The following is a 26,147-nucleotide window of genomic DNA, read 5'->3' as shown; positions in this document are numbered from 1 at the left end:
ACCTAAATAGGACCTTTGTTGGCTGCCTTTCTGTTTTGCCCCTAAGGATACTGTATCCTGTTAACCATTTCCATAACTGTGTGGGTTAGGTCTACGTTATAATACTTTTAATTCCCTGGCTTCTCGTAACTGAGCACTGCCACTTAGCCTCTACTGCTTTGGGGACCTGGCATCTGCATTGCTATCAGTGAAGGAGGTTCTAGAGGCCTTTGCCACCTTCAGCCATGACTTGCAGAGAGTCACCACTGAAATTTTTAGTGGTATTTCCTGCCCTTTGAACCAATGCATTCCTTATGAGGCCTTGGTAAATGGTGTCCTCTGAGCTGTCTTTCAGAACAGAATTATCATAACCTTTGGCTGTACGTAGCACATCCATTCCAACATATTCACTTCCTTGAGCCTTTTTATCTTTTCACATCCTATTTACCTGCCCTAGCACTTCCGGGATTTCAGTTTTAGTGAAAGTCACTGTTTTTGTTTTTTGTTTTTGTGTTTGTTTTTGCTTTTTTCATGCTTCTAGGAGCCATCAGAGCAGTGAGTTCACATCAACTCTTGAGACCCTGGCCAGGATGTTAAATGCTCTGGGAGAGTGCTCTACCGTCAATAGAATTGTGCCTGTCCCATTTTATGGTCTGGCCTCCTTTATCAAGCCCTCTATGAATCCAGTCCCATCCATACTCCTCAAGCTCCATGTCCATGTTGGCTAGGCCTTACATCTTTTGAGGGGAATAGCCCTTTACCTCCATTATTAGGCACAGCACTTCTCAACTAGGTTATGCTATGAGCCCTAATTATAGGCCTAGTGTACGGAAGATGTGTGTGTGGGGGGGGTGTCTACTAAGGGAGGGGAAAACATGTTGCCTTCTAGTTAGAAGCCTTTGCAAAGTCTTCTAGCACAGGAAAGTGATAGCTCTGGGTAGGGAGGAGTGAGCCACCATCAGAAGGCATCTGAGGAGACTGAGGATTGAAAATCTTTAGAAGCACCACCCAGATGTCCCTTTCATGCGTTCGAATGCTCGATTTTCTCAATTAGAGAAAAAATTAGACCTGCCATTTTTGGTCATTGAACCATATCTTAGCCACTCTAAAGTTCTGGTATTGTCATTCTCCACCTCTTCCCTGCTAATGAAAGCTCTGGCTTTCACTCCTCATTTAAAATTGCCTATTACCTATCTCAGTTCATTATTTTTCTGTAACCAATGGAGCTTAGCAATCGCCATCTGATTCTGTTGTCCTTATCACTGTTACTTTTACCAATGTCTCAAATGCCTGAAATGTCACACTCCCGTGTTCCCTTCTACCTGGTATTTCACCCCCGTTGGACTATGACCTTGTGCCAGGGGCTGCCTGTGCTTCATCAGCAGATGTTCCATAATCCATCTCCCAAATTCCGTCTTATTACCTACTCTCTCCAACCAATCCTGGTATCAGTTATCACAGGCAGGGTTCTTGGGAAGCAAACCCTGGGACAGAGCATAGAAGATATGGAAGGAAGGAAGAGGAAGCAGGACTGGGCAGAGAAAGAAGTAAAATTCCAATACAGGTGCAAGAAAGCTTTGAACAACCTGCCCAGAAGCTCCAGAGTGACTATCGTACACGAGAGGTGTCCCATGATGGGCCCTAATGGCCGAGCCTTTCTATTCCAGTCTTGTGCAAGCACCCAATATTGGCTGCCCTGGAGATGTCATAACCTTGGGCAAGGCTTCTCTCTGTAGCTAAAGTAGACAGTGATGGAGATGAAAACTGGGGTACTCGCCACACCTTGAAGGGTGTTCTGGGCATCATCTCCATGTCTACTACTAGGGCAAACAGTTATCGGGCACATCCTCTTCTGCAAAGAACCAAATGATAAGACTTTTTTTTTTTTAAATCTTCTGCTCCCCCAGCTGGAGAAATCTTCTTTTATAAGTTTATTTTGAGAGAGAGGGAGAAAGGGAGAGACAGAAAGAGAGAGAGAGAGAGAGAGAGCGAGCGAGTGAGCAAGAGAGAGAATCCCAAGCAGGGTCACACTCAGAGCAGAGCCAGGCATGAGGCTCAATCTCACGATCACAAGACCTCGATATCAAGAATCAGATGCTTAGTTGAATGAGCCACCCAGGCGCTCGGGGAAATCTTTTATTTAACCAGGAAAGGAGAAGCATAGCAGAGAATATTTGTCCTCCAGTATCAATTGGATACTTCTTCCTTGATCTTATGACCCCTTATTGGACATAATAGACATGGAGAATAAAGTTAGTTCTGGCCCACGCATTACAAGCAGGAGTGGTGTGTACAACTTCCAGGAAGTACTGTCAAGGGAGGAGCATGGTCATCTTTCCCCTTTTCTCTTTTCTGCTTATTAGAATGTAGACATGATGGGTATAACTTAAGTAGTCATCTGGACCAGAAGGTAGAAGCCAAATGTTGAAAATGGAGAGTTAGGTCCCTGATGGTCATGGAATCACCACTACCTACCTCTGCACTCTGTTTATGTGATAAAGAAATAAATGTTCATCTTGGCTGAGGACACTTGAAAACATATTCCATTTTTCATAGATTAACCTATTCCTCTCTGGTGCAGAATGTGATCTTTATCAGCTTCGTACAGCACACAACTTGACCTTAAATAAACACTGTTGCCTTAGTAGAAGCATTCAGGCAACATGTGGTAAAGATTCAGATACTGCAACATGGAAAACTAGTGACACTGTCCAGTTGCAAGATGTTTGTGGCATGAAGGGAAATAATTGGAAAAATGTATAGATCTTGGTATTTACTGGCTTTAAATTTTTGCCAGTTTTAGCAAAGTTCTTTGCGAGATTAAATCAGGTCAGAGCTAGTCTATCTGCAGGTAGGGATGGAAAGGTATTCAGCTTTCCTAACAGGGAAACTCTGTCTATAATCTAAGTGGATTAAGAGTTCAATAATTTGGACGGGCTGAAACAAAAACAATCATTTTTATACAAAAAGCACACAGAAACTGCCTGTGAATAAAAGCCTTGGAAGGAAATGTGCCTGCTGTTCCGCCATACAAGGCCTACAAAAATGGGACTAAGAATGCTGTCAACCTGTTGAATCCCATTGTTTCAGATGCCCCCAAGGTAGTGGTCATTAAGAGTGAAGTAGTTGCATTGCACATGGAAGCCAGAAAATAAGAATCTTTGGGCTTAAAAATTGTATCTTGCCAAGAACTACAGCTGTAATCTCTCTCACATAGTACTGGGTGAAAGGAAAAGGATCAAAGAGCTGTTACAGTTGTGCACAAATTACTGCCAGCTGCACCAAGCCTGATATTCATCCATGGGCTTCCACTCCTGCTATTGACCAGCACAGTCACGGAGGTTTTGGGATTTCTAGAGCAGCATTAGCAGAGGTGTCAGCATCTAGCCACTAGAACTGTGGGCTCTAACACTGAGAGCTGAACATGTGTAGTGTGCAAGAGCAGGTCACAGTGTAATTCTGGAGTTGGCAGCTTTCTGATGGTCGGGGGTCCTCGGTATTGCAGGAGCAAGGTAGTTCAGGAGTCTTCATTTCCTGATCATAAAAGTGTCATCTTTCCCTTGGTGGCCAGTTCTGTGAAGACTTTGGGACTCATTCCTGAAAACGAATCAATCTATTTAAACAACACTCCCAAGTATTTAATACTCTTTTCTTACACCAGGGGAATGGATTCTATTTTCTCAACTGAATCTTGACTGATATTATAAATCATAGAGGAAGAATGGTGGTGGCAGACAATAGGATCTCCATTAAGATAAGAGAAGGGGTAACCGGGTGGCTCAGTTGGTTGAGTGTCTGACTTCGGCTCAGGTCATGATCTTGCAGTTCCTGGTTTCAGGCTCCACCTCGGGCTCTGTGCTGACAGCTCCAAGCCTGGAGCCTGCTTTGGATTCTGTGTCTCCCTACACCCCCCCTACCCCCCAGGCCCTCCCTTGCTTGCACTCTGTCTCTCAAAAATGAATAAATGTTAACAAAAAATTTAAAGAGAACTAGAATTAGGAAAATTATAATAGGAAACTAGAATTAGTTATCTATCCTGGTAGAGTTTGAAAGTAGCAAGGATTCTGTTAGGAGAATTTCATTCTCTAGTCCATGATACATAATGGCAAACTAAGAGAATGACCTATAATTATATCTCTAGTTCTGTCCTTGTCTATTTTGGGTATCAACATTATACTGGCTTCAAAATGAGTTGGGGTGCTTTCTTTTCTGCTTTCAAATAGGAATTATTAACACTTGAAACTAGCTCAAACCCTAGCTTTGAGCTTATTTTACCAAGTGATAGTAGCATTAATTTCTCTTTAGGCAGTTCAAAGTCACTATGTATGTCATACTATTCTTTGTATAAATTCAGTGATAGGAGTTTTAAAGTCTCACTCTTTTTTGTTGTTGTTGTTTATTTTGAGAGGCAGAGAGAGACGGAGAAAGAGAGAAACCCAAGCTATCAGCACAGAGCCCGAAGTAGGGCTCCATTTCACCAACCACGAGATCATTACCTGAGCTGAAACCAAAAGTCAAAGGCTTAACCTCCTGAGCCACGCAGGTGCCCCTAAAGTCTCACTCTTAAAATGAGCATTTGGAACGGGTGTTGATTCTAAGATGGGTAAATTAAGAGGCAGTTATTTGGATTTAGGATTCTTGGCTTAGCAAGGGAAATGGCCATCAATGCCCTGCAGAGTTTTTAGGATAAAGATTTCCACTCTAGGTGATTTCCTCCAGTCTTGTGGTTTTAAATACCATTTGGTGACTCCTAAATTTGTATCACTTGATCTAAATTCTCCCTCCAGCTTCAACCTTGCTAATTGTTGGCTCAACTTCTCTATGTAAAATAGGCATCTCAGTTTTAGTGTGTGAGAACAATGCCCCTTCATAACAGACCCACTACTACCCTAATGTTCCCCATTTTAGCAAGGACCAACCACGTCCAGTTGCTTTGGGGAAAAGAAACAATCCTTGTCATTTTTGTCTCTTTTGTTACAACCTATCAAGGGACCCGGTTGACTCTACTTCAAAATATATTCTGAACTGGAGAGCCTTAATGGCTCAATCAGTTGGGTAACCAACTCTTGCTTTCAGCTCAGGTCATGAGCTTGTGGTTCCTGGGATGGAGTCCTGCATCCTGGTGCCTGTTTGGGATTCTCTCTCCCTCTCCCCCTGCTGGCTCTCTCTAAAGATTAAAAAAAAACGAAAAACAAAACAAAACAAAACAAAAACACACACACATAAATATATGCAGAATCCTACCAGTTCTCAACATTTCCACTGCTACCTTATTTCAAGTCAAATAATTTATTTCCCGGGTGTCTGAAATAGCCTCCTAGCTAACCTTCCTGCTTGCATTTTTGAAGTTCAACAATCTGTCCACCACAAGCAGCCCTTTTACAAATTATGCCACTGCCTACTTCAAAACCATCCAGTGAATTCCATCTCCTTACCCTGCTGATGTCCCTAATCTCATTTCCCACAGTCATCACATCTAGGTCCATTTTACTCTAAGCACCGTAGCCTGCTTGCTTCTTTCCAGAACACCATTCCATGTGAAACTTGAGGACTTTTTAAAACTTGCTGTTCTCAAAAAAACAAAAACAAAAACAAAAACCAACTTGCTGTTCTCTTTACCTGTACCATTCTTCCCCAGATTCCTGCAAGGCTCACTCCACTTTCAGCTTTCTGCTCAAATGTCAACTCAAAGAGGTCTTTCCGGATTATTGTATCAAAAACTGCCCATTCTTTATCTCCTTTCTCTATCACTCATTATATCCTATCATTTTAACTCCTGCTCCTCTCCGGAACGTAAAGCTCCTTTCGAGCAGGGAATGTGTTTCATTCACGCAGTCCCTGACACCTAGAAAAATGCCTTGTAACTTCGTTGGCACCTAAAAACAAGCTTGATTAAATGAATTTGGACTGAACTTATCCTGCTTAACTGCATCACTTGCTTTATGAGGTCACCTCACTGAGGTAAGCATACCAACAAAAGGAAGCAAAAACCAGGTAAGGCCTGGCTCGCCGCATTTGAGCCCATAGCAAGTAAGGGCTCACGCAGAAACCTTTTCCAGCTCCCGCAGCCAGAGCTGGGCCTTAAAGTGCTCTTTTCATTTCCCTGTCTGGTCGAGAGAGGAAAGGAGTAAACGGGAGAAAACGAGGCGTGGAAGGGCTGAGGAAAGAGCCTCAGCGCTACCGTATACGGTTGAGAATTTGCTGTTATCCATGACAGCGCTTGTTTCTGTTAGATAGTCCCAGGGCTGGGGCTGCAATTCCTATCAGAAAGCCCAGGCGCCGAGCACCAAGCAAGCCGGTCAGCCATTTTCCGAAGTTCGTCTCCTTAGTAACCCCGCCCGAGTGCGTACGCAAGAAAGGGGGGCGGGACTTATTGTGAGGGCCTCATTCCGGAAACCGCACCCGCGGAGGCGTCCCACCGTCGAGGATTCACAAGACGCGGAGCGACATTTAACAGTCGACACTGAAAGCGCGCACTCGAACGCCAATGAGAGCGGAAGGAGGGGACTGCTCCTGAAGGGTACTCTGCATTTCCAGTAATGATTGGCGGATTCCTCCTTTCTTCTTTTTGGTATTGGCTGGACTTCCCCCGCCCACCCACTGGCTTTTGTCTAGGTACTTCTGATTGGCTCCTTCTTGGTGGTGGTGGGGGAGCAAAGTTTGGGGGATTGCTCTTCGCAGATTGGTGGATTTGATCATCCAGCGTCGTCTTCCCGAGGAAGGAGCCCGTCCCATCTTCTCTCTGTCCCGTCTCCCGACCCGTACGCCTTTACTCAACTCGCTCACGAATGGTTAAAAAAAAAAAAAAAAAAAAAAAAAAGGGTGTGAGGCTCGAGCCCGCCAGCCAGGCCTCCAGCACCCGGTGCGCGCCCTCAGCGAGGACCCGCGCGAGCTGCCCGTGACGCTGCCTGCGCTGTTTGAAACTGCAGAACCCGTTAGGATCTTGGGAAAACTACCGTTCCAGCTGGTTCCGGAGCCCGGGCGGGCCAGGGGGCGAGTGGCGGTCGCGAGGCGGCTCTTGCATTTTGCGTCTCTGCAGCGTGGAGACTAGAACTGGCACTTTCGAAGGACACCACCTCCAATCGCAGTGCTGGCGCGGGCGGAGGCTAAAACACGGGGGTCCTGAGACTGAGGAAAACGCGCCAAGTTCCCCTTGGTGGTGGAGTGGGAAAGACCCTAGCGGTTCAGGCGCTTGGCGAGCGGGGCTCCTTCTGGCTCTCCTCGCCATCCCGGGGCGGGGGAGGGCGGGGGCGGGCGTCGCTCCGGGGATGTAGTTGGTGCCGGCGCAGGGCAGGACCGAGCGGCAGCCCGGGTTCCCGCTCTTGAGAGCGAATGGTCACTCCCCTGTGGGGAGTGCGGTACGGCCAGGTTTTCTTTGGTTCGGGGCCCCAGCGGGCTCGGGGTAGGGGCTCACCTGTCGCACCCACACACATCCCGGCTGGACTCAGGGCGTCACCGCCGCGGACCGCGCTTTGGCCATGACCAGGTAAGGAGGGCCTGGGGAGGAGAGGCCGGTGCCTAGGCGCCGAGGCAAGTTCGGCCGGCCCCCGAGGGGGGCTGCCCAGGACCCCGGCGTCGGCGCCGCGGGGGGAGAGGCCGGGGACCCCTTCGCTGCTGCGCCCTTGCGGAGCTGCCAGCCGAGCCCTGTGGGCACCGGGGGCGGGGGCACCCCTCCTGCCGCCGCGGGGACTCGGGGAGGCAGGTGCGGGCTGGGCGTAAATAGGCCAACTCGGCGGGCGAGGGGCCCGGAGCTGCGGGGCGGGCCCGAGTCGCCACCGCCACCGGCCAGCGTCCCGCAGGACCCGAGGCCGTGTCTGAGCGGCACGGACCGCAGCAGCCTCGCCTTTCCGCTTTTCATTCCTGGAGTGGTGCGGAGTAGAGAGATGTTTTCGCTACGTTGTCCGGTGTCGGGATTGCTAAATTTTATCGGGCACTCTTATTTTTTCCATAAGTTTTTAGAAAGCCTTTGTGTTTTAAGCCTTTGTCGGGGATGTTAACCTTGTTCATTTTTCGTGAAAATTTGGCATTGAGTCGTGTCGTCTTAAAAGTGAAGAACTTGAAACTAGTGGGACTGAATGCTCATATTGTCATTTGTTCAAGAGTATTTAATGTTTTCTGCAACATTTGATTTAGACTTCTAGGAGAAACGTTTTTGACCTAACAGCCCCCAGTAATAAAGCCAGGAGAAAGAAGTGGTGTAGCCTAATCTACGGCACCTGATACAAATGTGGTCTTTTCAGTAACGTTAAATGGTTAGTGATTCGAGGGAGCCAGGAGGGTATTATTGCTTAGGATTTATATGTTATTTCAATTGCTTGGTCATTTTTTCTTATGCTTCTTTAAGTCCGGTTATCTTGTCTCGTAGAGAATCCACTTTCCATCATTTATAAAAATTGGAGCCCAGGAAAAACCTTTTACGAGAATTATTAATGCTTAGAGATCCCTGGCAACTTGGCGCAGGCTAGTTTATCGTTCATGATAGCTTTCCATCAGTAGCAATAAATGTCAAGGAGGGTAATAAGTTAGGTTGGACAGGGGGAGATGGGGAAATCGGTCAACTTTCCAGTGAGTTAAGTCTCAAAAGTGTGGTTTCGCGTGAAAACCGAGTTCAATGTTGCGAATTCCCAGATCAGAGACAGTGGAGTGACATGCTTATTAGCAAAATTGGGAGTTTGAGTGAATTTCGTTAGTTTTCTGTTCGTCCTATTACTGTGGCTGGATTGAACTCATTGCTGAGCTTTTGTGCTCTAATACTCCAGATAATTCCCCGCCCGCCCCCCCCCCCCATTTCTTAAGTAGGACTTGTGTATAAAATAACTACCACAAATACTGTTGGGGGTTTTTTTCATCCAAGAGTTTTAACAGTGAAAAAAAAGTTGTGAAAGGTAAAATCTTTTTTTTTTTCCTATTCAAAGGAGCATTTAACAAAATCTATTAGTTTAAAAAAAGTTTTGGAAAATTAGCATATCGTGTTTAATGCGTCACAGTTTGGTATGCAGCAGTTCTTCGGACCACTTTCTCAACTTTGCATCTTTTATTACTTTTCAGCCAAACTGTTAGGTATAACTGAAAACCAGATCTATACCTTTGCTTGTACCCAAATTATTCTTTATTGGAGTATAGTTGACACACAACGTTACATTACTTTCTGGTGTACAACATAGTGACTTTGCAAATTATGTTTTATATAAGCTTTTAGAGACCTTATTTCATGTATTCATATTAATAACTAGTTGAGGCTTTGGAAGGAGAAAACCTTCATTCCAGGACTCTTGATTTCCCATTCATCCCTTTCTCTTCTTCACCTGGTACTTCAGAATTAGAGATGGATGGTCATTGCTCAGTCAATATTTTCTGAATGAATTAAAATAAAAATTAAGTTTTTACTCAGTACTGCTTCACCGTAGGTCTACCAAAACGGGGCCATTTTGTGGTGTGACCCTTACTCTCATAGGCTAATTAAAGTTCAGTATCTGATATTTTTGGTTATTTAAGAAAGGACAAATGACAAGCTCCTTCATTTAAGCAGTAAATATTGAGTGCCTATTATTGGCCAGGCATTGGGTTTTCAAATGTGAAGTTCTAATTGGTACCATTCCTTGGTAAATTTTCAGAATTTAATGATCTTATTGCCTATAGCTGATAATTGAAAATAATGAAACCTTTTCTCTGATTAACAGATATGACTGGTGATTACATCCTTTTATAAATTAATTCTTGTCAACTCCTTGGGATTTGGAGAGAAAATGCCTGGTGTCATACCTAGTGAAAGTAATGGGCTTTCGAAAGGTAGCCCATCCAAAAAAAATAGACTTTCCTTGAAGTTTTTTCAGAAAAAGGAAACTAAGAGGGCCTTGGATTTCACAGATTCTCAAGAAAATGAAGAAAAGGCTTCTGAATATAGAGGATCTGAAATGTATGTATCTTAAGTACATTTGCTGTACTTGAAAATTCCATACCAGTGAAGAAGCAGTGAAGTTTGGTATCTCCATTCTGACCTGATATTCTATGAAGGCAACACACAGCAGTGAGACAAACCTAGCAGTCTATAGTAGAAACAAGAAAACTATAAATAAAACGTAAAAGGGGGCCGGGAGCACCTGGGTGGCTCAGTCAGGAACACACTCGACTTCAGCTCAGGTCATGATCTCAGTTCATGGGTTGGAGTCACCTGTCGGCCCTGTGCTGACAGCTCATCCTGGAGCCTGCTTCAGATTCTGTGTCTCCCTCTCTCTGCTCTTCCCCCATTCATGGTCTCTGTCTCTCTATAAATAAACGTTAAAAAAATTTTTAGAAACAGCAAAACTGGCTGGTTCACCACAGGATCACATACATAATGTTAACTCATTTACACTGATGGTCAGCCATTTAGATTAACTTGGAGAAATATTTGCTGGCTAAAATTATTTTTCAATTTAATCTTATTTTAGTGTGCCACATTCTGTGTAAGAGTAAAGAAATACTTTTTTTTTTTTTTTTGGTTCAGAGGACTTGACAGCCTTGTGTACAGAATTATCAAACTTGTTAGTATGTAGTTGCCAATAAGATAAAAATAAATCCTTTGCAAATCCTTCAGTGACTGAAATCTGAACAAAATGAAATACAACAGCATACAGTTGTAGTTGGAGTCTATACTACTTTGCTATTCAACAAATAGGTACACTGCTATATGACTAAAATGGATTTGGTCCCATGTGTAATTTCCTAGTTTTTACCAATAATCAGTTTAGTAGATGTGAACCTTGTTTACCAGCATTCGTGCCTATAAGTACTTTGAGGTGCCAGAGTGGTAGCTAGCCGCTGTAAAATAAATAAATAACTCTGTGAGGACTTACTATTTATTAAAGTAAGGTAAAAGAATTCTAACGTGAACAATTCATTTTAAAGTGAAGTACAACTGTGTAATTTTCTTAGATTTTTTTCCTTTTAATTTTATTATCAGAACCTGACCTCTTAGGTGGTGGGGTGGATCCTCTCCTACGTACTGTCATAGTCCGCTTATTTGCAGGTTTCTGTACAGGGTTAGACTACATGTAAAAATTATGTAAGTTTAATTTTCTACTCTCTAAATTGGGATTAATAGCTCATGAAGGAATTGTTGGAGGCTTGTGTATAATATTTTTAAAGTGCTTATAAAATGTTTATTCTGAGTATGTAGCAATTTTTGCACCTGCATAGATTCTTAAAGTGTCACCTGAATAATCTGTATCTCAGTTCATACAACTTTTGGAAAGAGAGTGTATCTAAGGAAGTATTGTTTATACTTTGTTTCTTTAAGATACTACAATTCATACTACCTCTCTCTGCTTATACTTTATAGTGATCAAGTTGTTCCTGCAGCACAGTCCTCCCCTATTAACTGTGAGAAGAGAGAAAATCTGTTACCATTTGTGGGCCTGAATAATCTTGGCAATACTTGTTATCTTAATAGTATACTTCAGGTAAATTGAGAATTTTGCTATATAATAAAGTTTTAGTAGGCAAAGCATGATGTAACATTTAATGTTTCTTAGAATTTCAGATTGGAGTATTTTAGTTGTCCGCATGGTCTTTGCCTTTGTAAATGAACTAGAATGGACTAAAGTACTGATTCTAAATTGCATGTTACCAGCTTCCTTTGGGGTAAGAGAAAGTACTATATTAAATAAAAGTGGGCTAACAAAATTGAATTGACATAGGTTAACTGGAAGATGCCAAATGCTTAGTTTTTCTGCCTCTTTCCTAGTGTTATGGTGATACGAATTTTGACCTTCGGAACTTTTTATGTTCCTTCATTGGGCTGTGCTGATAGTTCAGAGCCTGGAGCCTTGTTTCAATTCTTTATGTCCCTCTCTCCATGCTCCTTACCCCACTCATGCTCGCTCGCTCGCTCGCTCGCTCGCGCTCTCTCTCTCTCTCTCTCTCTCTCAAAAATAAACATTAAAAAACTGTTAAAAAAAAAATCTTAGATCTTTATGTTGTACTCTTAGAACCACAAATCCTAGCAATATGTGCCTGGATTCAATGCTTTGCTTCTAATGAGGGAAGACAGTGAGCTACTCTAATGAAATATAAAATAATTTTGATGCAATATTAATTTCAGAATTTTAACTAATACACATTTTTAAATGCCCTATAGGGGCGCCTGGGTGGCTCAGTCAGTTGAGTGTCTGACTTTGGATCAGGTCATGATCTCACGGTTCTTGAGTTCAAGCCCTGTGTCGGGCTCTGTGCTTACAGCTCAGCTTGGAGCCTGCTTTGGATTCTGTGTCTTCCTCTCTCTCCCTTTTTCCTCTTCTTGTGTGCTTGTGTGCTCACTCTCTCTCTCAAATAAAAATCTAAAAATTTTTAAATGCTCTACAAAAAGTGTTTTAGTGATTTTAGTTATATTGTTTGTTCAGGTTTTAGTGATTTTAGTTATATTGTTTGTTCAGTAAACACTCAGACACTTTTTTTTATAGGTATTGTATTTTTGTCCTGGTTTTAAATCTGGAGTGAAGCACTTATTTAACATTATTTCAAGGAAGAAAGAAGCCCTTAATGATGAAGCCAATCAAAAAGATAAGGTAAAAAAAAAAAAAAAGAACAAAAGAACAAAATATACAAAAAAATAAAGTAATGGAAATTCATTTCCTTAGAAATTAAAAAGTAATAGATAACAGGATTTGGAAGGAGGATAACAGACTATTTCTCTGATACTGAATTTTTTTAGAATCCTGTGTTCTCAAGAAAGGCAGTTTTTTCCATTCTTGTAAGTTAGGTAACTAGGTTATCACCTTTCACAGTGTCTTCTCTTGCCCTCTAGTTTATTGTGCCCTTGTATCACCTGTTATTTTTATATAGTGTTTTCAGATTCATTCACCTTTGACTTACACAATCAGAAAACCATTATCTTCCCCATAATCGAAAATAATGGAAAACACTCAGAAATTTTTAGTTTATATACCTCCATAGAATTAGAATGAAATTAAATTTAGCAAAGCTAGTATTAGCTAGTGAAATAGACAAGAAAAGGGGAAGGTATTTAATTTGTTCATAAATAAAATTAATGGTTTGTGTGTTTCTTTCTTGACAGGGAAATTGTAAAGAAGATTCTTTAGCAAGTTATGAACTAATATGCAGTTTACAATCCTTGATCATTTCAGTTGAACAGCTTCAGGCTAGCTTTCTCTTAAATCCAGAGAAATACACTGATGAACTTGCTACTCAGCCAAGGCGACTGCTTAACACACTCAGGTATAGCCTATAATATAATTTTAGATTCCAACTTAGCAGCTTACCGCTTTTTGGAGGAGTGACAGGTGAACAAATGGGGGGAGTGAAGGGTCAGGAAAATAAAAACTACGGATCTTACAGTCCCTGGGATCCCAGAGGCTCTGGAAATTAGAAATCTTTTTGTAAGTTTGTACTAAATTCATTAGATATGAATTGGTATGAGGCTGTTAACAGTTCTCGTTCGTTTTTATTTATAATGTGAATATTCATACATTTTTCAGTATTAATAGTAATATGTTTAATTATGGGATACTGCCCCTTGTCAGGTTAAAAAAAATTGTTACATGCCATCTATTTTTTTAATCTGAGATTTAGTGAATTCTCAGGTTTGGTCCTAAGAGATTTTAGATTAGGGATTATAGGTTTTTATTCAAAATATATTATGCATAAGAACTATAAATTCCAAATATTCCAGTTTTGTTGTATGTATGTGCTTGCACAACTATTAACTGGGTTCATTTTTTTTTGTATTAAATGAAATGATACCCAGTATATAACTAGCCTTACCTAATGTTACAGGGTAAGTCCTTAAAAAGTTTAATGGACCGAGGTGAGGGATACCTGGCTGGCTTAGTCAGTAGAGCTTGTAAATCTTGATCTCAGAGTTTTGAGTTCAAGCCCCACGTTTAGTGTAGCGATCACTTAAAAGTTTAAAAAAATATATCTAGGTACAATTGTTAATATGTTTGTTAATGGGTAGCATAGCATGGTGGCCAAGAGCAGGTTTGAATCCTGGCTTTGCATCTCTTTGACCTTGGTGGGCAAGCTACCTTATCTGTAAATCATGGTGATACAGTATTTACCTCAGAGGGTTATTGTGAGAATTATGTTCTACATCTAATATAAAAAGCATCTTGAATAAAACCTGGTACATGGTAAACTATACAAATATTAGCTGTTACTAGTATTTATTTGTGATCATGTATATGAGGTAAAATTTGTTTTTATTTTTAATTACAAATTTAGGTAAGTTTCAAATTGAATAAATATTTTCAGGTTTTTAAAATAATTTGTTATTGCTCCAAATGAATTAAATTATCTATAGAAAAGTTGTGGTTTTTTTTATATTCTATCTTCAAAACTAGAATAGATGAAATGGAAATTTTTATTTATAGGGAACTCAACCCTATGTATGAAGGATATCTACAGCATGATGCACAGGAAGTATTACAGTGTATTTTGGGAAACATTCAAGAAACATGCCAACTCCTAAAAAAAGAAGAAGTAAAAAATGTGGTAGAATTATCTACTAAGGTAGACGAAAAACCTCATCAGAAGGAGGAAATGAGTGGTATTAACACCATAGAAGTGGACAGTATGAGGCCTTCTGAAGACTATAAAGAAAAACTCCCAAAAGGAAATGGGAAAAGAAAAAATGACATTGAATTTGGTAACATAAAGAAAAAAATGAAAGCATCCAAGGAACACCAGTCATTGGAAGAGAACCAGAGACAAACCAGATCAAAAAGGAAGGCTACAGGTGATACATTAGAGATTCCTTCTAAAATAATCCCCAAGTATGTTTCTGAAAATGAAACTTCAAGACCCTCACAAAAGAAATCAAGAGTTAAAATAAATTGGTTAAAGCCTGCAGCTAAGCAACCCAGCATTCTTTCTAAATTCTGTAGTCTGGGGAAAATAACAACAAACCAGGGATCCAAAGGACAGTCGAAAGAAAATGAATATGATCCTGAAGAGGACTTGGGGAACTGTGAAAATGAAAACACAACTAATGGTTGTGAACTTGAATCTCCAGGGAATGTTAAGTCCGTTAATGTTAATGAAGTTAAGCCCATAAACAAAGGTCAGTATAATTTATTCTTAGACACTGATAGGTAGGAGGATGAACAGCTGCAGAACTGCAGTGTTCTCTGATACATGTACAACAGAAATGTTCAAGTTGTAAGAAAACTCAACACTGAAGGTGAACTGCGTGGTGTTTTAACCACTGTGCTAAGATGTGTGTGTATAAATCTCACTAATCTTATGGTATGTTAATTTATGGTTTATAAACAAGGGAATTCCATACATTTTAATGGAAAGATAATTCTTTTACTACCTCTGTATATAGTACTGGACAATAAACTCATGAAAGAAATTGCATTTAATGAAACAATTTTAGAGAACTAAATAGTTTTATTGTAGTTGAACTGGATATCTAATTGTATCCAGCTCTCAGGGAAAATGTGTAGTGCTGATGTGGTTAATTGTTTTACCGAAAGTATCGTAATTTTTTGGGGGTTGTTTCTATAGGAGTTTCTTTGGGAAAGGGAGTTAAGATGACACAATTGTCACTTTCTTTTTTAGAGACAACAGTAATTCATATTCACACTGTCTTTACTGGGAGTTATGAATGAGACACCTCTTAATGTGAATAAGCAAGTTTAGATCTAAAAATCAGCCTTTTATTCATGATACACTTGAAATGAAATATTGGTAATTTGGGCTGTGCTGAGCTGAAAATTTTCCTATTTTTGTTTTAGGTGCAGAGCAAATTGGTTTTGAGCTAGTAGAGAAATTATTTCAAGGTCAGCTGGTATTAAGGACTCGTTGCTTAGAATGTGAAAGTTTAACAGAAAGACGAGAAGATTTTCAGGACATCAGTGTGCCAGTACAAGAAGATGAGCTTTCCAAAGTAGAGGAGAGTTCTGAAAGTAAGCAAAGTTGGAGTATTGTATGGGTGATGGAATAAGTAGTTTTCTTCAAAAAGAAAAAAAAAACCACCAGTCTAATAGTAACTTGTATAATTATGGGAAAAAAGTGTCTCTGGTATAATAAAATCTCATACAGATTCACTCGTTAATAGTTAACATTTGGAAATCTGGTATCTTTATTTTAATGTGTAGAGTATGTTATAATGGAAAATGAAATGCTTTAGTACGTTTGAGGTACCTCAGTTTTAGAGCTACAGAGGATATTTTTGTTCACAACATTTGAGCCACGGTTTGTCTAGTGTAAGATGACAAAAAGTAGGGCAACATACGGGAAGTGATTGTGAGGCTGGCTTACCTGTTCAGATATCAGAAGTTCGCCATTAAAGTGTCTTAGCGTTGAATCAGAGACAAGGTTATCATCATTTTGCTGGCCCTGTCACCTAAATATTTTATATTGGGCCGGCAAGTATAAATATTTAAAAGATACGTGTCTTGTTGAGGATGAACTTAAGTTTCTGAAACTAAAAGAAATGTCTTTATTGTTTGGGAAGGACTAGTCAAATGAAATTGCAGGCTAATTTTGAACACGGGAATTGTTTAATTTTTAAATATCTGAGACGTTTTTCATTTGTGAGTAAAAGGATTCTCTTCTGTAGTTTCTCCAGAGCCAAAAACAGAAATGAAGACCCTGAGATGGGCAATTTCACAGTTTGCTTCAGTGGAGAGGATTGTAGGAGAAGACAAATATTTCTGTGAAAATTGCCATCATTATACTGAAGCCGAGCGAAGTCTTTTATTTGACAAAATGCCTGAAGTTATAACTATTCATCTGAAGTGCTTTGCTGCTAGTGGCTTGGAGTGAGTATTATAAATAAAGCTATATGAAAAAAACGAGCTGCTATAAGAAGTTTTGTTCAAAATAGTATAATAGCATAATATAAAGTCCTGAAATGAAGTAATTTGTAAAGATAACCTTAGAAAAGTTTGTTCTCTTATTAACAGTTTACTTGTGAAATGCATCCGTTTAAAATCCTTTTGGTATTAATACACAGTCTAGGGTTCTTTCCTCATTCCTTATTACGGTCTTTTTTTTTTTTAATGTTTATTTAGTTTTAATACAGAGAGAGACAGAGCATGAGAGGGGGAGGGGCAGAGAGAGAAGGAGACACAGAACCGGAAACAGGCTCCAGGTTCTGAGCTAGCTGTCAGCACAGAGCCTGACGCGGGGCTCGAACCCACAAACGTGAGATCTGACCTGAGCTGAAGTCGGAGGCTTAACCGACTGAGCCACCCAGGCGCCCCTAAATGTTTATTTTTGAGAGAGAGAGAGAGAGAGAGACGGAGACACAGAATCCGAGGCAAGGCTCTGAGCTGTCAGCACAGATCCCGACAGGGCCTCTAACTCACGAACTGGGAGTTCATGATCTGAGCCGAAGTCAGAGGCTTAAATGACCCAGCCACCCAGGCACCCCTAGATACAGTTTCCTGATGAAGTGATTAAAGCAGGAAACATACCTTGTATACATCAAGGTTTTCTTGAGGGGTGAAAAAGGCAAACTTCTATTTAAAAGCAAGCCAAGAATCAAACTAGTCTTTGAAGAATTTTGATTCTTCTGTTGCTGAAAATTTAAGTATCTTTGTGACATGTATACATGTTATTGTGGATCTAATTCCTTCCCATCCTAACGAATTGTTTGAAGTTAGCACAAGGGCTTCCAGAAGCTCTCTACACACTTTATTATTCCAGAAGAGGACATACAGTGCCTTCTTTCAGTGGATTGTTTTCTTTGCTGTTTCAATGAGATAACCATCACAATAACATTACTTACTAAAGGATTTTGAAATTAAATTGCATTTTAAAAAACACTGGCTTTCTCACTGTACAAAATTAATTAGGAACATAAAGGGGCACCTGGGTGGCTCAGTTAAGCATCCGACTCTTGATTTCAGCTGCGGGTCATGATCTCACAGTTTGTGAGTTTGAGCTCCATGTTGACAGTGTGGAGCCTGCTTGGGAATCTCTCTGCCCTTCCCCCACTGGTGTGCTGTCTCTCATAAATAAACATTCATTAAAAAAAATTTAGGAATAAAGAGAATACAAGGGAGGATGCCATCTAGCCTTCACAGAAACTGCTAAATATTAGCATTTATTCAATATTTCTTGTCTAAAATTAGGGTCTTTTATGTGAGCACTAAATATTAAGGGTTCATTCAGACTTCTACTTGGTTTCACATTTGGGTGTAAAAATTAAAATGTAAAGTGGAATTGCAGAAAACCTTTTTATTTTCTTTCCAAAGGTTTGATTGTTACGGTGGCGGACTTTCCAAGATCAACACTCCTTTACTGACACCTCTTAAGCTGTCACTAGAAGAATGGAGCACAAAGCCAACCAACGACAGCTATGGATTATTTGCGGTTGTGATGCACAGTGGCATTACCATCAGTAGTGGGCATTACACTGCTTCTGTTAAAGTCACTGACCTTAACAGTTTAGAACTAGATAAGGGAAATTTTGTGATTGACCAAATGTGTGAAATAGGTAAACCAGAACCACTGAATGAGGAGGAAGCAAGGGGTGTGGTTGAAAATTATGATGAAGAAATGTTAATTAGAGTCAGTGGAAATACACAGCCAAGCAAAGTTTTAAACAAAAAAAATGTAGAAGCTATTGGACTTCTTGGAGGACAAAAGAGCAAAGCTGATTATGAGCTATACAACAAAGCATCTAATCCTGATAAAGTTGCCAGTACAGCATTTGTTGAAAATAGAAATTCTGAGACTAACAGTACTAATGGGACCCATGAATTTGATACAAACAAGGAACCCAGTGACCAAACAGGCATTAACTTTAGTGGATTTGAGAACAAAATTTCATATGTAGTGCAAAGTTTAAAGGAGTATGAGGGGAAGTGGTTACTTTTTGATGATTCTGAAGTGAAAGTTACTGAAGAGAAGGACTTTTTGAATTCTCTTTCCCCTTCTACATCTCCTACATCTACTCCTTACTTGCTATTTTATAAGAAATTATAGAGTATTTTCCTTATGTATATATGAAACAGACCTGGACAAAAGCTGGCAAAGTTGATTACATCAAAGAGTCTAGCTTATCTTTTGAAGCTATTGGATATTATTGGTCTCTCTAAGGTTTTTATATAGTGAAATTTGAATTACTGAAAACCATGTTAATTTTTAGAATTCATTTCCCATAGTAGAGACTAGTGATGCATTAGCTTCTGGGAACAAACTTGTATAGGTTCTTAATAGAATTATCCAAATGGAAGCATTTAAACACTTTTGAATTCACACCTATCTTTTGTGTTTGCTTTTTAAAATAAAGTGCTTGTATTTGTATCTCCATATTTTGGAGTAATTATATAATGTTTATAGGTCCTGTGGTTTTCCAGCTAAGAAGCAGAATCTCATTTCCGTACCTTTAGTTTTTTAAGTCATGAAGCCAGATCTTTAATGGGCTGTATTTAGAGGCACAAAGTCTGGAATATGTGTGTATTCACAGTAGTATGCATTTTGTGCCTTGAATCACTTTGAAAAGTCTCTCTCAAAACCTGGACAGCCAATCCCCTTCTATCTTGAGATGAATTTTATATGTATTTATGAAAATGATTCTGTATTCTAGTAAATCTTTTTGGGCATGGACTAATTTGTATCTCTTCATAGTCATATTCTGCACGATCTGTATATAGTATATCAGATTTAGAGGTGTGTGACCTTAAGTTTTAACTTTTTTAAAAAAAACTGGGAGGTCAATAAAATTTCAACTGCTTAACAACTATATATACAACTCATATTTGTTTTACTTGCATGGTTTTTGCCATATATAGCTGAGTTCTCTTGAGAATATGTATAATATATATATATAAACATGCATAATTACCTTTAATAATAACTTAGTTGGAGATGAGATTTTTCAAATAGGAGACACTTAATCCTTCCAAGTTGTCATACTTAAAAGAGGTTTATAGTAAAAATTGTTGCTCTAGTTTCCCTTTAAAGTAGACATAACTTTATGGAATCCGTAGATGATGCTTTGGGCACAAAAATGTTAAAGTTTCATTTTAAATGTATATTAAGTTAGTAAATGACCTTAGGACTTGCTAAGACATTAAGAACTATTCTAAAGAATATACAAAACACTATTAGAATAACACTTTGATACCCCCATTTCAACAAATAAGTACCTGTCAACTAATAAATTAGTCCCACAGTTATGCCTTAACATTCTTCCACAAGATGGTGTGATCCGGAGAGTCACGGTTCTCACCTCATTCTACATTCCGAATCACTGACGGAAATTTTAAAAAGAAACAGTTCTGGACACTACTCCTAAGCTTCTGCCAGAGTAGTTCTAGGACGGAGCTGGGGCTTCTCATACTCCAGAGACAGCCAATGTTAAGAACTACTGGTACAGGTTCTTGATATGAGAACGTTTGTTTTAAGAAAACAAGGATGTGGAGAGTTTGGAAGTATTCTGTATCCAACCAGTGTTCTCAGAGGAAGCCTGTTCTTCAGTCAGAAAATAATTAGTGCTGCATGATAGTTACATCATTATATAGAGTTCTTGATACTGTCACAGATTCCTGTTTAAACGCTTCCATAATATAACTTAAGGAGAAATGACCTACAGGTTATTTAATATTCTTTACCTTATGTATACCGCCCCCATCCCTTGCCCTAAAGGTGAGAGAGTATTTGTTACCTTAGTTTTAATGAATTTCCATTCTTGACTGCTGGTCATTGTGCATGTGGATCCTCTGTCCCCAAATATGTTTTTGAGGTTATGCCTTTCTGACTCCTTTAGTTCACAACCCTTTGGGTCCAACACTGTTGACTCCTCTGAAAAATCTTTTTGTGATTCAGGCTTTGAATTGGTGTAGATAAGATGAGTGTGACACAATACTGCCAGTTATAAAGGTAAGCTGGAGAAAGGAGATCAACCATTTCCTATGCTCTCAGGAGAAGCAGACATTTTTGAATCGTTTCAACAACTAAAGAGTAAAGGCACTATATTTGATCAGTTTTTAAGTGATTCATGTCAATGGCCAATAGATCAAAGGGACATTTAAAATGTCTGTGAGATATATTACTACACAAAGAAAAACACACTGTTCAAAACACTCCTTAGAAAATCATTAGTAGGTAGTTTCTTGGATAAACCTGCCAAATAATTGAAAATATTTTACAAAAAAATTTTGCCTTAGTTTTTTGTGTCCTATTATTTTAAATTAATTTCAATTGAAACCGCTAATTTTACTTTTTACATATACTTTATAAAATCTATACAAGTGTTAAAAAAATAGAACTTCTCATTCAACTGGCAGATTAAAATCGAACACTAGCTTTGTCATTTTTATGGTAATGTAAGACCACTTTAAAGCAGATTTCTGATTTACCAGTTTAGATCACTAAACTCATGAAAAGACCAGCTTGTTTATCTGAAACAGGAATCTTCCATGTTAACTGCAGTCACCAAGGGCATACTTGTATCAGATTGAGAAAGATTTAGCTACTGTCACTGGCAGCAGCTTTCACAATTTTTAATCATTATTTACATACAAAAGTTTCATCACATAAACTTACTTCTGCAATCTGTTCTAAATCCCTTTCTGGGGTTCCTAACTGGAAAATAGCTTAGAAACCAGTTTTAAGACTTAACAAACCACTTACCAATATCTGTCTCTACCCATCCATTTAAAGTCTCACTCAGTAAAATTAGTGTAAACGTTCACATATTTAATAGTACCTTTAAAATAAGCATTACTACATTTAAAATGGTTCCAAAATGAATCTATAAATGGTAATATAAATTAAAAAATACAAACTTAAAGTAAATAAATTTAACATTAGCTATGGTATAAATAATAGTAAATGTATAGTGAGTCATTACTTTTGAGTCTTTAAAAAAAGAACAGCATATTACCAGTACATGAGAAACCGTGGCCATGATTCTCAAACTTCAGTGATCTACATTTGATAATGTTTTGGCCACTGCATTCTTCAATGAGTAGTATATTAATGCTAGAATTTCCAAGTCCCAAGTCTTGTTTTTCAATAGATCTTAATTTCTTTCCACACTCAATGTTGAATACATGGCTCTTTTCAAATGAGTAAGACAGATGCATTTATTTTAAAGATCCATTTTGCGCAGGCTCATCCGACTGAAGGAATCTCTGGGGAGAAAATGAAGGGATACAAGTAAACAATTTTAGTATACTCCTTTAAAATATGCTTTACATACTTCTTTCTGCCAGAGTTCCCTAAAGGTTTTATCATCAAAAACTTAACATTTTTTTGCCAAGGTTCTTTTTTTTTTTTTTTAATGTTTATTTTTGGGAGAGACCACACAAGTGAGGGAGGGACAGAGAGACAGACTCCAAAGCAGGCTCCAGGCTCCAGGCTGTCAGGACAGCCTTGTGAGGCTCCAACCATGAGATCATGACCCCACCCAGGTGCCCCTTGTCATCAAAGTTCTTAACTTTCGAGTTATGTGTTTATCCTATATATTCTGCCTTTTATTCATTCTGGTTATAAACACCTCTACAGATTAAAAGTATATTACACTAATCACTTTGCCATATCCACTGATCTTTTATTCATTTGTCCAATAGGTGTACTAGATACTGTGATAAGACAGGAACTAAGGGATAATGGGAGAGATTTCAGGAAAAGATTAATTTGCGATTATTAAAAGGGAAAAGGGGCAGGTGTATCTTATTATCCTATTTTAAATGTTACATTCCAAGAATTCAGTGGTTGTTACACTTCTGGGTTTTAGGTCGTCTTTACACTTAAAAAATCAAGGATTGTTTATGTGAGTTCATACTGATATTTACTGTAATAGAAATTAAAATTAAGAAAATTCTAAATTATTACTTTATAAGATAACTCATTACATGTTACTATAAATAGCACTATTTAGGGGCATCTGGGTAGCTCAGTCAGTTAAGCGTCCAACTTTGGCTCCGTTTGTGGGTTCGAGCCCCATGTTGGGCTCTGTGGTGACAGCTCAGAGCCTGGAGCCTGCTTCGGATTCTGTGTCTCCACCTCTCTCTGCCCCTCCCATCCTCATGCTCTGTTTTCTGTCTCTCAGTAATAAATAAATGTTAAAAAAATTTTTTTTAATAGCATTGTTTATTAAAAGTAACTTGTAAGAATTTTAGAAGAATGGTATTCTTTAATGTCTGGCTTAATAAAAGGCTAGATTTTCACATCTGCTTCTGCATTCAATCTCTTACAGTATCACATTGCATGTAGTCTCTGGAAAATTCCACTATACTCATGAAAGAATGAGAGAGAAAAAAAGTAAATATTTGGTATTAATAGGGGATTAGTTTTCATTTAGGAACCTCAACCCATCTCAGGGACCCATCCCCTTCTGTGTGTTCCAGATCACATTCTGAGAACCACTGTCTTAATACCTTTTAAGCCTACTGCAAAATAATGTTCTAGATTGTTAATCAGCAAAATAGATTCAAATTCTATGGAAATGCTATTTTCTAAGTTCTGAAGAAATTAACAGTGAAGAGAATAATATTCTTCAATATCTATTAATGTACTTTTCTTTATCTTGAAACTGGTTTCTTTTTGTTTACCCTTCCTGCCATCAAGGTTAAACCCTGAGGCTTATGATCTCCAAGAAAGAAGAGAGCAGGTACAAAAAGATCATGTTCAGCTTTGAATCTCAAAGCTTGGTTGTTTGGTTCTGTAGAAAATAGTCTTGAAAGCTAGACACTGTTCACCACACCAGCATCCCCAAAGTGTTTTTCTCCCCAAACTGCCTGTAAACATTAAAAAAAGCTTGGGGGACTGACCGTAACAGATCACAGAGGAAGGCAAAAATCAGGATTATGGTGTGAAGGGGAAAGCTCCTTTATATGAAAAGGATATGTCTCTACCGAAACAGGCTACAGATGTGAAGGAAGCAAGACTAGCCTTCGCAAATGGCATGACCGTGTCGGGGACCCAGCACCCTCGTCCCAGGACCTTAGACCGAGGAGTTTAAGAAAAGTGGATGTCTGTCGGCAGAGGCAACAATTCCAAAGAGACTGGGGAGGGGAGGGGTACAAAGTAAGGGGACTGGTGTTGCTTCTCACCAAGAATTTCCAGAGGAAATACATCAATGTAAGATAGTGGATGCAAAATGTATTTTGCCAGAGATAGCATTTTAAAAAGGTCTGCTTTGGGTCCTCTCTCCCCCTCTCTGGCCCTCTCCCCACTCGTTTCTCTTTCTCTAATAAAAACTTCAAAAAGGCCCCCGGACTCCCTGTAACTGTAGAGCTAAAACAATGCTATGTCTGGACATGACATGCAGGGACTTAGTAGACATTCTTTGATTTTTTTTTTCCAGAGGTCTAGATGTAAAAAAATATTGGATCACTGAAGAACAGAGACAAATTCTTAGATGATCAAAATGGCTAGTGTGACTTAGTTGTAGTATATTTATACCAGAACATTGTTTGCACATAAGCAACTTCAAGGCCTTCTATATATTAATTTATTGATTAAATACAATTTAAAAACTTTATTGTCATTAGTTCAAAGAAAAGGGTGGTCAAATACTGATGCCACAAAAATTCAATGGTTGTACGTATGTTTAGATTTCAAAGGGCAACACAAGGGCAGTTAACATGCCGTGTTCAGAATTCAGGTGCTAAAAAGGTAAAATGTTAAAGCACTTAGAACTTCACATGCCTAAAATTTACTTTCCATAACAACCTCTTAAAGGTAGGTATTTTATTTGTCACAGTGGAGAAAAATACTGAAAACTTCTAGATACTCCATGGGGGTCATCTGTTTTAAAGATAAATTTTTTTAATGTTTATTCATTTTTGAGAGAGAGAGAGAGAGAGAGACAAAGCGTGAGTGGGAGGAGGGAGCGAGAGGGAGACACAGACTCCGAAGTAGGCTCCAGGCTCTGAGCTGTCATCACAGAGCCCCATGAGATCATGACCCGCGTCAACGTCAGACACAACCACCTGAGCCACCTAGGCATCCCTGCAGTCACTCAATATTTAATTTTTTTTAATGTTTATTTTTATTTTTGAGAGACAGTGTGAGCAGGGAAGGGGCAGAGTGAGAGAATCTGAAGTAGGCTTCAGGCTCTGAGCTGTCAACACAGAGCCTGACGCAGGGCTCAAATGCATAAACCAGGAGATCAAGGCCTGAGGTGACATCAGATGCTTAACCGACTGAGCCACCCAGGCCCCCTGGGTCACCAGTTTTAATATAACCTAAAAGAACACACTATATACTATTTACTGTTAGGGCTGAGGAAAATGAATTATCCGGTTCCTGATACATTCTACTTAATTCTCCCATAACAAAGTGTAACAGGACTTTAAAAGAAATAGTTTTAGGAGGCCAGATTTAGATGTTGTGTCTTGGTTAGTATGTGTACCTAGCACAACTTTAGTATTCTCAAACAGAATAAACTTTCTATCTTGAAGGTTGATTCATAATAGGGTTATTCATAATAGGTTAGTTGAATTTGCTAGGTCTCGAGAATATCTGAAACCATGTAATGTTACACTAATACATTATTATTAAAACAATTCAAGCAGATTTCATTTTCCTAAAGATATCTAAAATAAGAGAAAAAATAAGCATACCTGTGACAGGTGACAGGTAACACTGCCTTGTACAACTGAGGGATTTTTCGGTTTATCAGAGGTTGTAAGGCCTCTTTAAGGCGATGATAGTTTCTCTCCAGTTCCCTTTGATACTCCTTTTGATCTGGCCCAATTAAGCTCTTATTTTTTCTTAATGCATCCTCACACCTAGGAAAGACAGTGTATTAGCAAAAGACTTCATCTGGCATAGGTTGAGGGCTTGATGCTATTACATACACTTGCCAGGATAAGGTCAGTTTTTCAGCTGAATATTTACTATCTTCTCTTGCATTGGGTTTAAGGCAGGGAACAGATCATCCACGTGCGTTCTTTTAAATTCTAACATTCACTAACAGTTTTCATTTACTTGAAAATTATGTATTTCTTAATGTTAAATCTTAAGCCATTTCTCTCCACATCACTGCTAGACTAAAAGCTCTTTAAGGAATTCAAACCCCCTCATTTACATAACAACAATGGCTTCTGGCGCCCTGGTTTGCCAGCATTCAAATAACTTTCTTAAATGAACAGTTCTTGATAATAATCCTTTATCCAGTTTACTTAGATATTTAAGAAAAAGTATCTGGACCCTAACAGATCAATGTAGTAGGAAGTTAAACAATGTACACATATCAA

The 26,147-nt window shown here is 39.2% G+C and overlaps 2 protein-coding genes and 2 long non-coding RNA genes across 6 annotated transcripts in view; 1 reads left to right on the top strand and 3 right to left on the bottom strand.

Moving 5' to 3' along the window:
* Positions 1 to 2,102: 2,102 nt before the first annotated feature.
* Positions 2,103 to 6,777, bottom strand: LOC115300385. The gene is made up of 2 exons (XR_003912628.1): positions 5,599 to 6,777; positions 2,103 to 3,576 (listed from the first exon to the last, which is right to left on the bottom strand). It is a non-coding gene; the product is annotated as an uncharacterized LOC115300385 (long non-coding RNA).
* Positions 6,401 to 19,680, top strand: USP1 (ubiquitin specific peptidase 1). Of its 2 annotated transcripts, none has more exons than XM_029950091.1 (9): positions 6,401 to 6,594; positions 9,660 to 9,895; positions 11,300 to 11,420; positions 12,420 to 12,524; positions 13,034 to 13,194; positions 14,349 to 15,037; positions 15,717 to 15,887; positions 16,544 to 16,745; positions 18,186 to 19,680. In XM_029950091.1, the coding sequence occupies exons 2-9, from the start codon at positions 9,726 to 9,728 to the stop codon at positions 18,916 to 18,918; spliced, it is 2,352 nt and encodes a 783-aa protein (XP_029805951.1). In that variant the 5' UTR covers positions 6,401 to 6,594; positions 9,660 to 9,725; the 3' UTR covers positions 18,919 to 19,680. The 2 variants fall into 2 exon arrangements, with proteins under 2 accessions (XP_029805951.1, XP_029805950.1); XM_029950090.1 differs by lacking the exon at positions 6,401 to 6,594 and adding an exon at positions 6,620 to 7,465.
* On the bottom strand, positions 9,066 to 10,120 carry LOC115300386. The gene is made up of 2 exons (XR_003912629.1): positions 10,080 to 10,120; positions 9,066 to 9,333 (listed from the first exon to the last, which is right to left on the bottom strand). It is a non-coding gene; the product is annotated as an uncharacterized LOC115300386 (long non-coding RNA).
* Positions 19,681 to 21,410: 1,730 nt separating the features above from the next.
* DOCK7 (dedicator of cytokinesis 7) overlaps positions 21,411 to 26,147 on the bottom strand; it is a 217,066-nt gene continuing 212,329 nt past the window's right edge. For both annotated transcript variants that reach the window (XM_029950088.1, XM_029950089.1), the window contains 2 exons: positions 25,512 to 25,679; positions 21,411 to 22,073 (listed from right to left, as the gene is read on the bottom strand). In XM_029950088.1, coding sequence (XP_029805948.1) covers positions 22,031 to 22,073; positions 25,512 to 25,679 — 211 coding nt within the window. In that variant the 3' untranslated portion in view covers positions 21,411 to 22,030. The remainder of the gene's footprint in view (positions 22,074 to 25,511; positions 25,680 to 26,147) is intronic.

The sequence above is a fragment of the Suricata suricatta genome, chromosome 8, assembly GCF_006229205.1.
Source record: "Suricata suricatta isolate VVHF042 chromosome 8, meerkat_22Aug2017_6uvM2_HiC, whole genome shotgun sequence".
Lineage (NCBI taxonomy): Eukaryota > Metazoa > Chordata > Mammalia > Carnivora > Herpestidae > Suricata > Suricata suricatta.
The sequence above is the reverse complement of the archived record's forward strand: the minus strand, read 5'-3'. Positions and strand labels throughout refer to the sequence as shown.

Excerpts from the sequence above, each read along its gene's own strand:
- USP1 (XM_029950091.1), top strand. The coding sequence starts at position 9,726 with ATGCCTGGTGTCATACCTAGTGAAAGTAATGGGCTTTCGAAAGGTAGC. Across the intron at positions 12,525-13,033 it reads AAGCCAATCAAAAAGATAAG|GGAAATTGTAAAGAAGATTC; the intron begins GTAAAAAAAAAA and ends CTTTCTTGACAG. Across the intron at positions 13,195-14,348 it reads CGACTGCTTAACACACTCAG|GGAACTCAACCCTATGTATG; the intron begins GTATAGCCTATA and ends TTTTATTTATAG.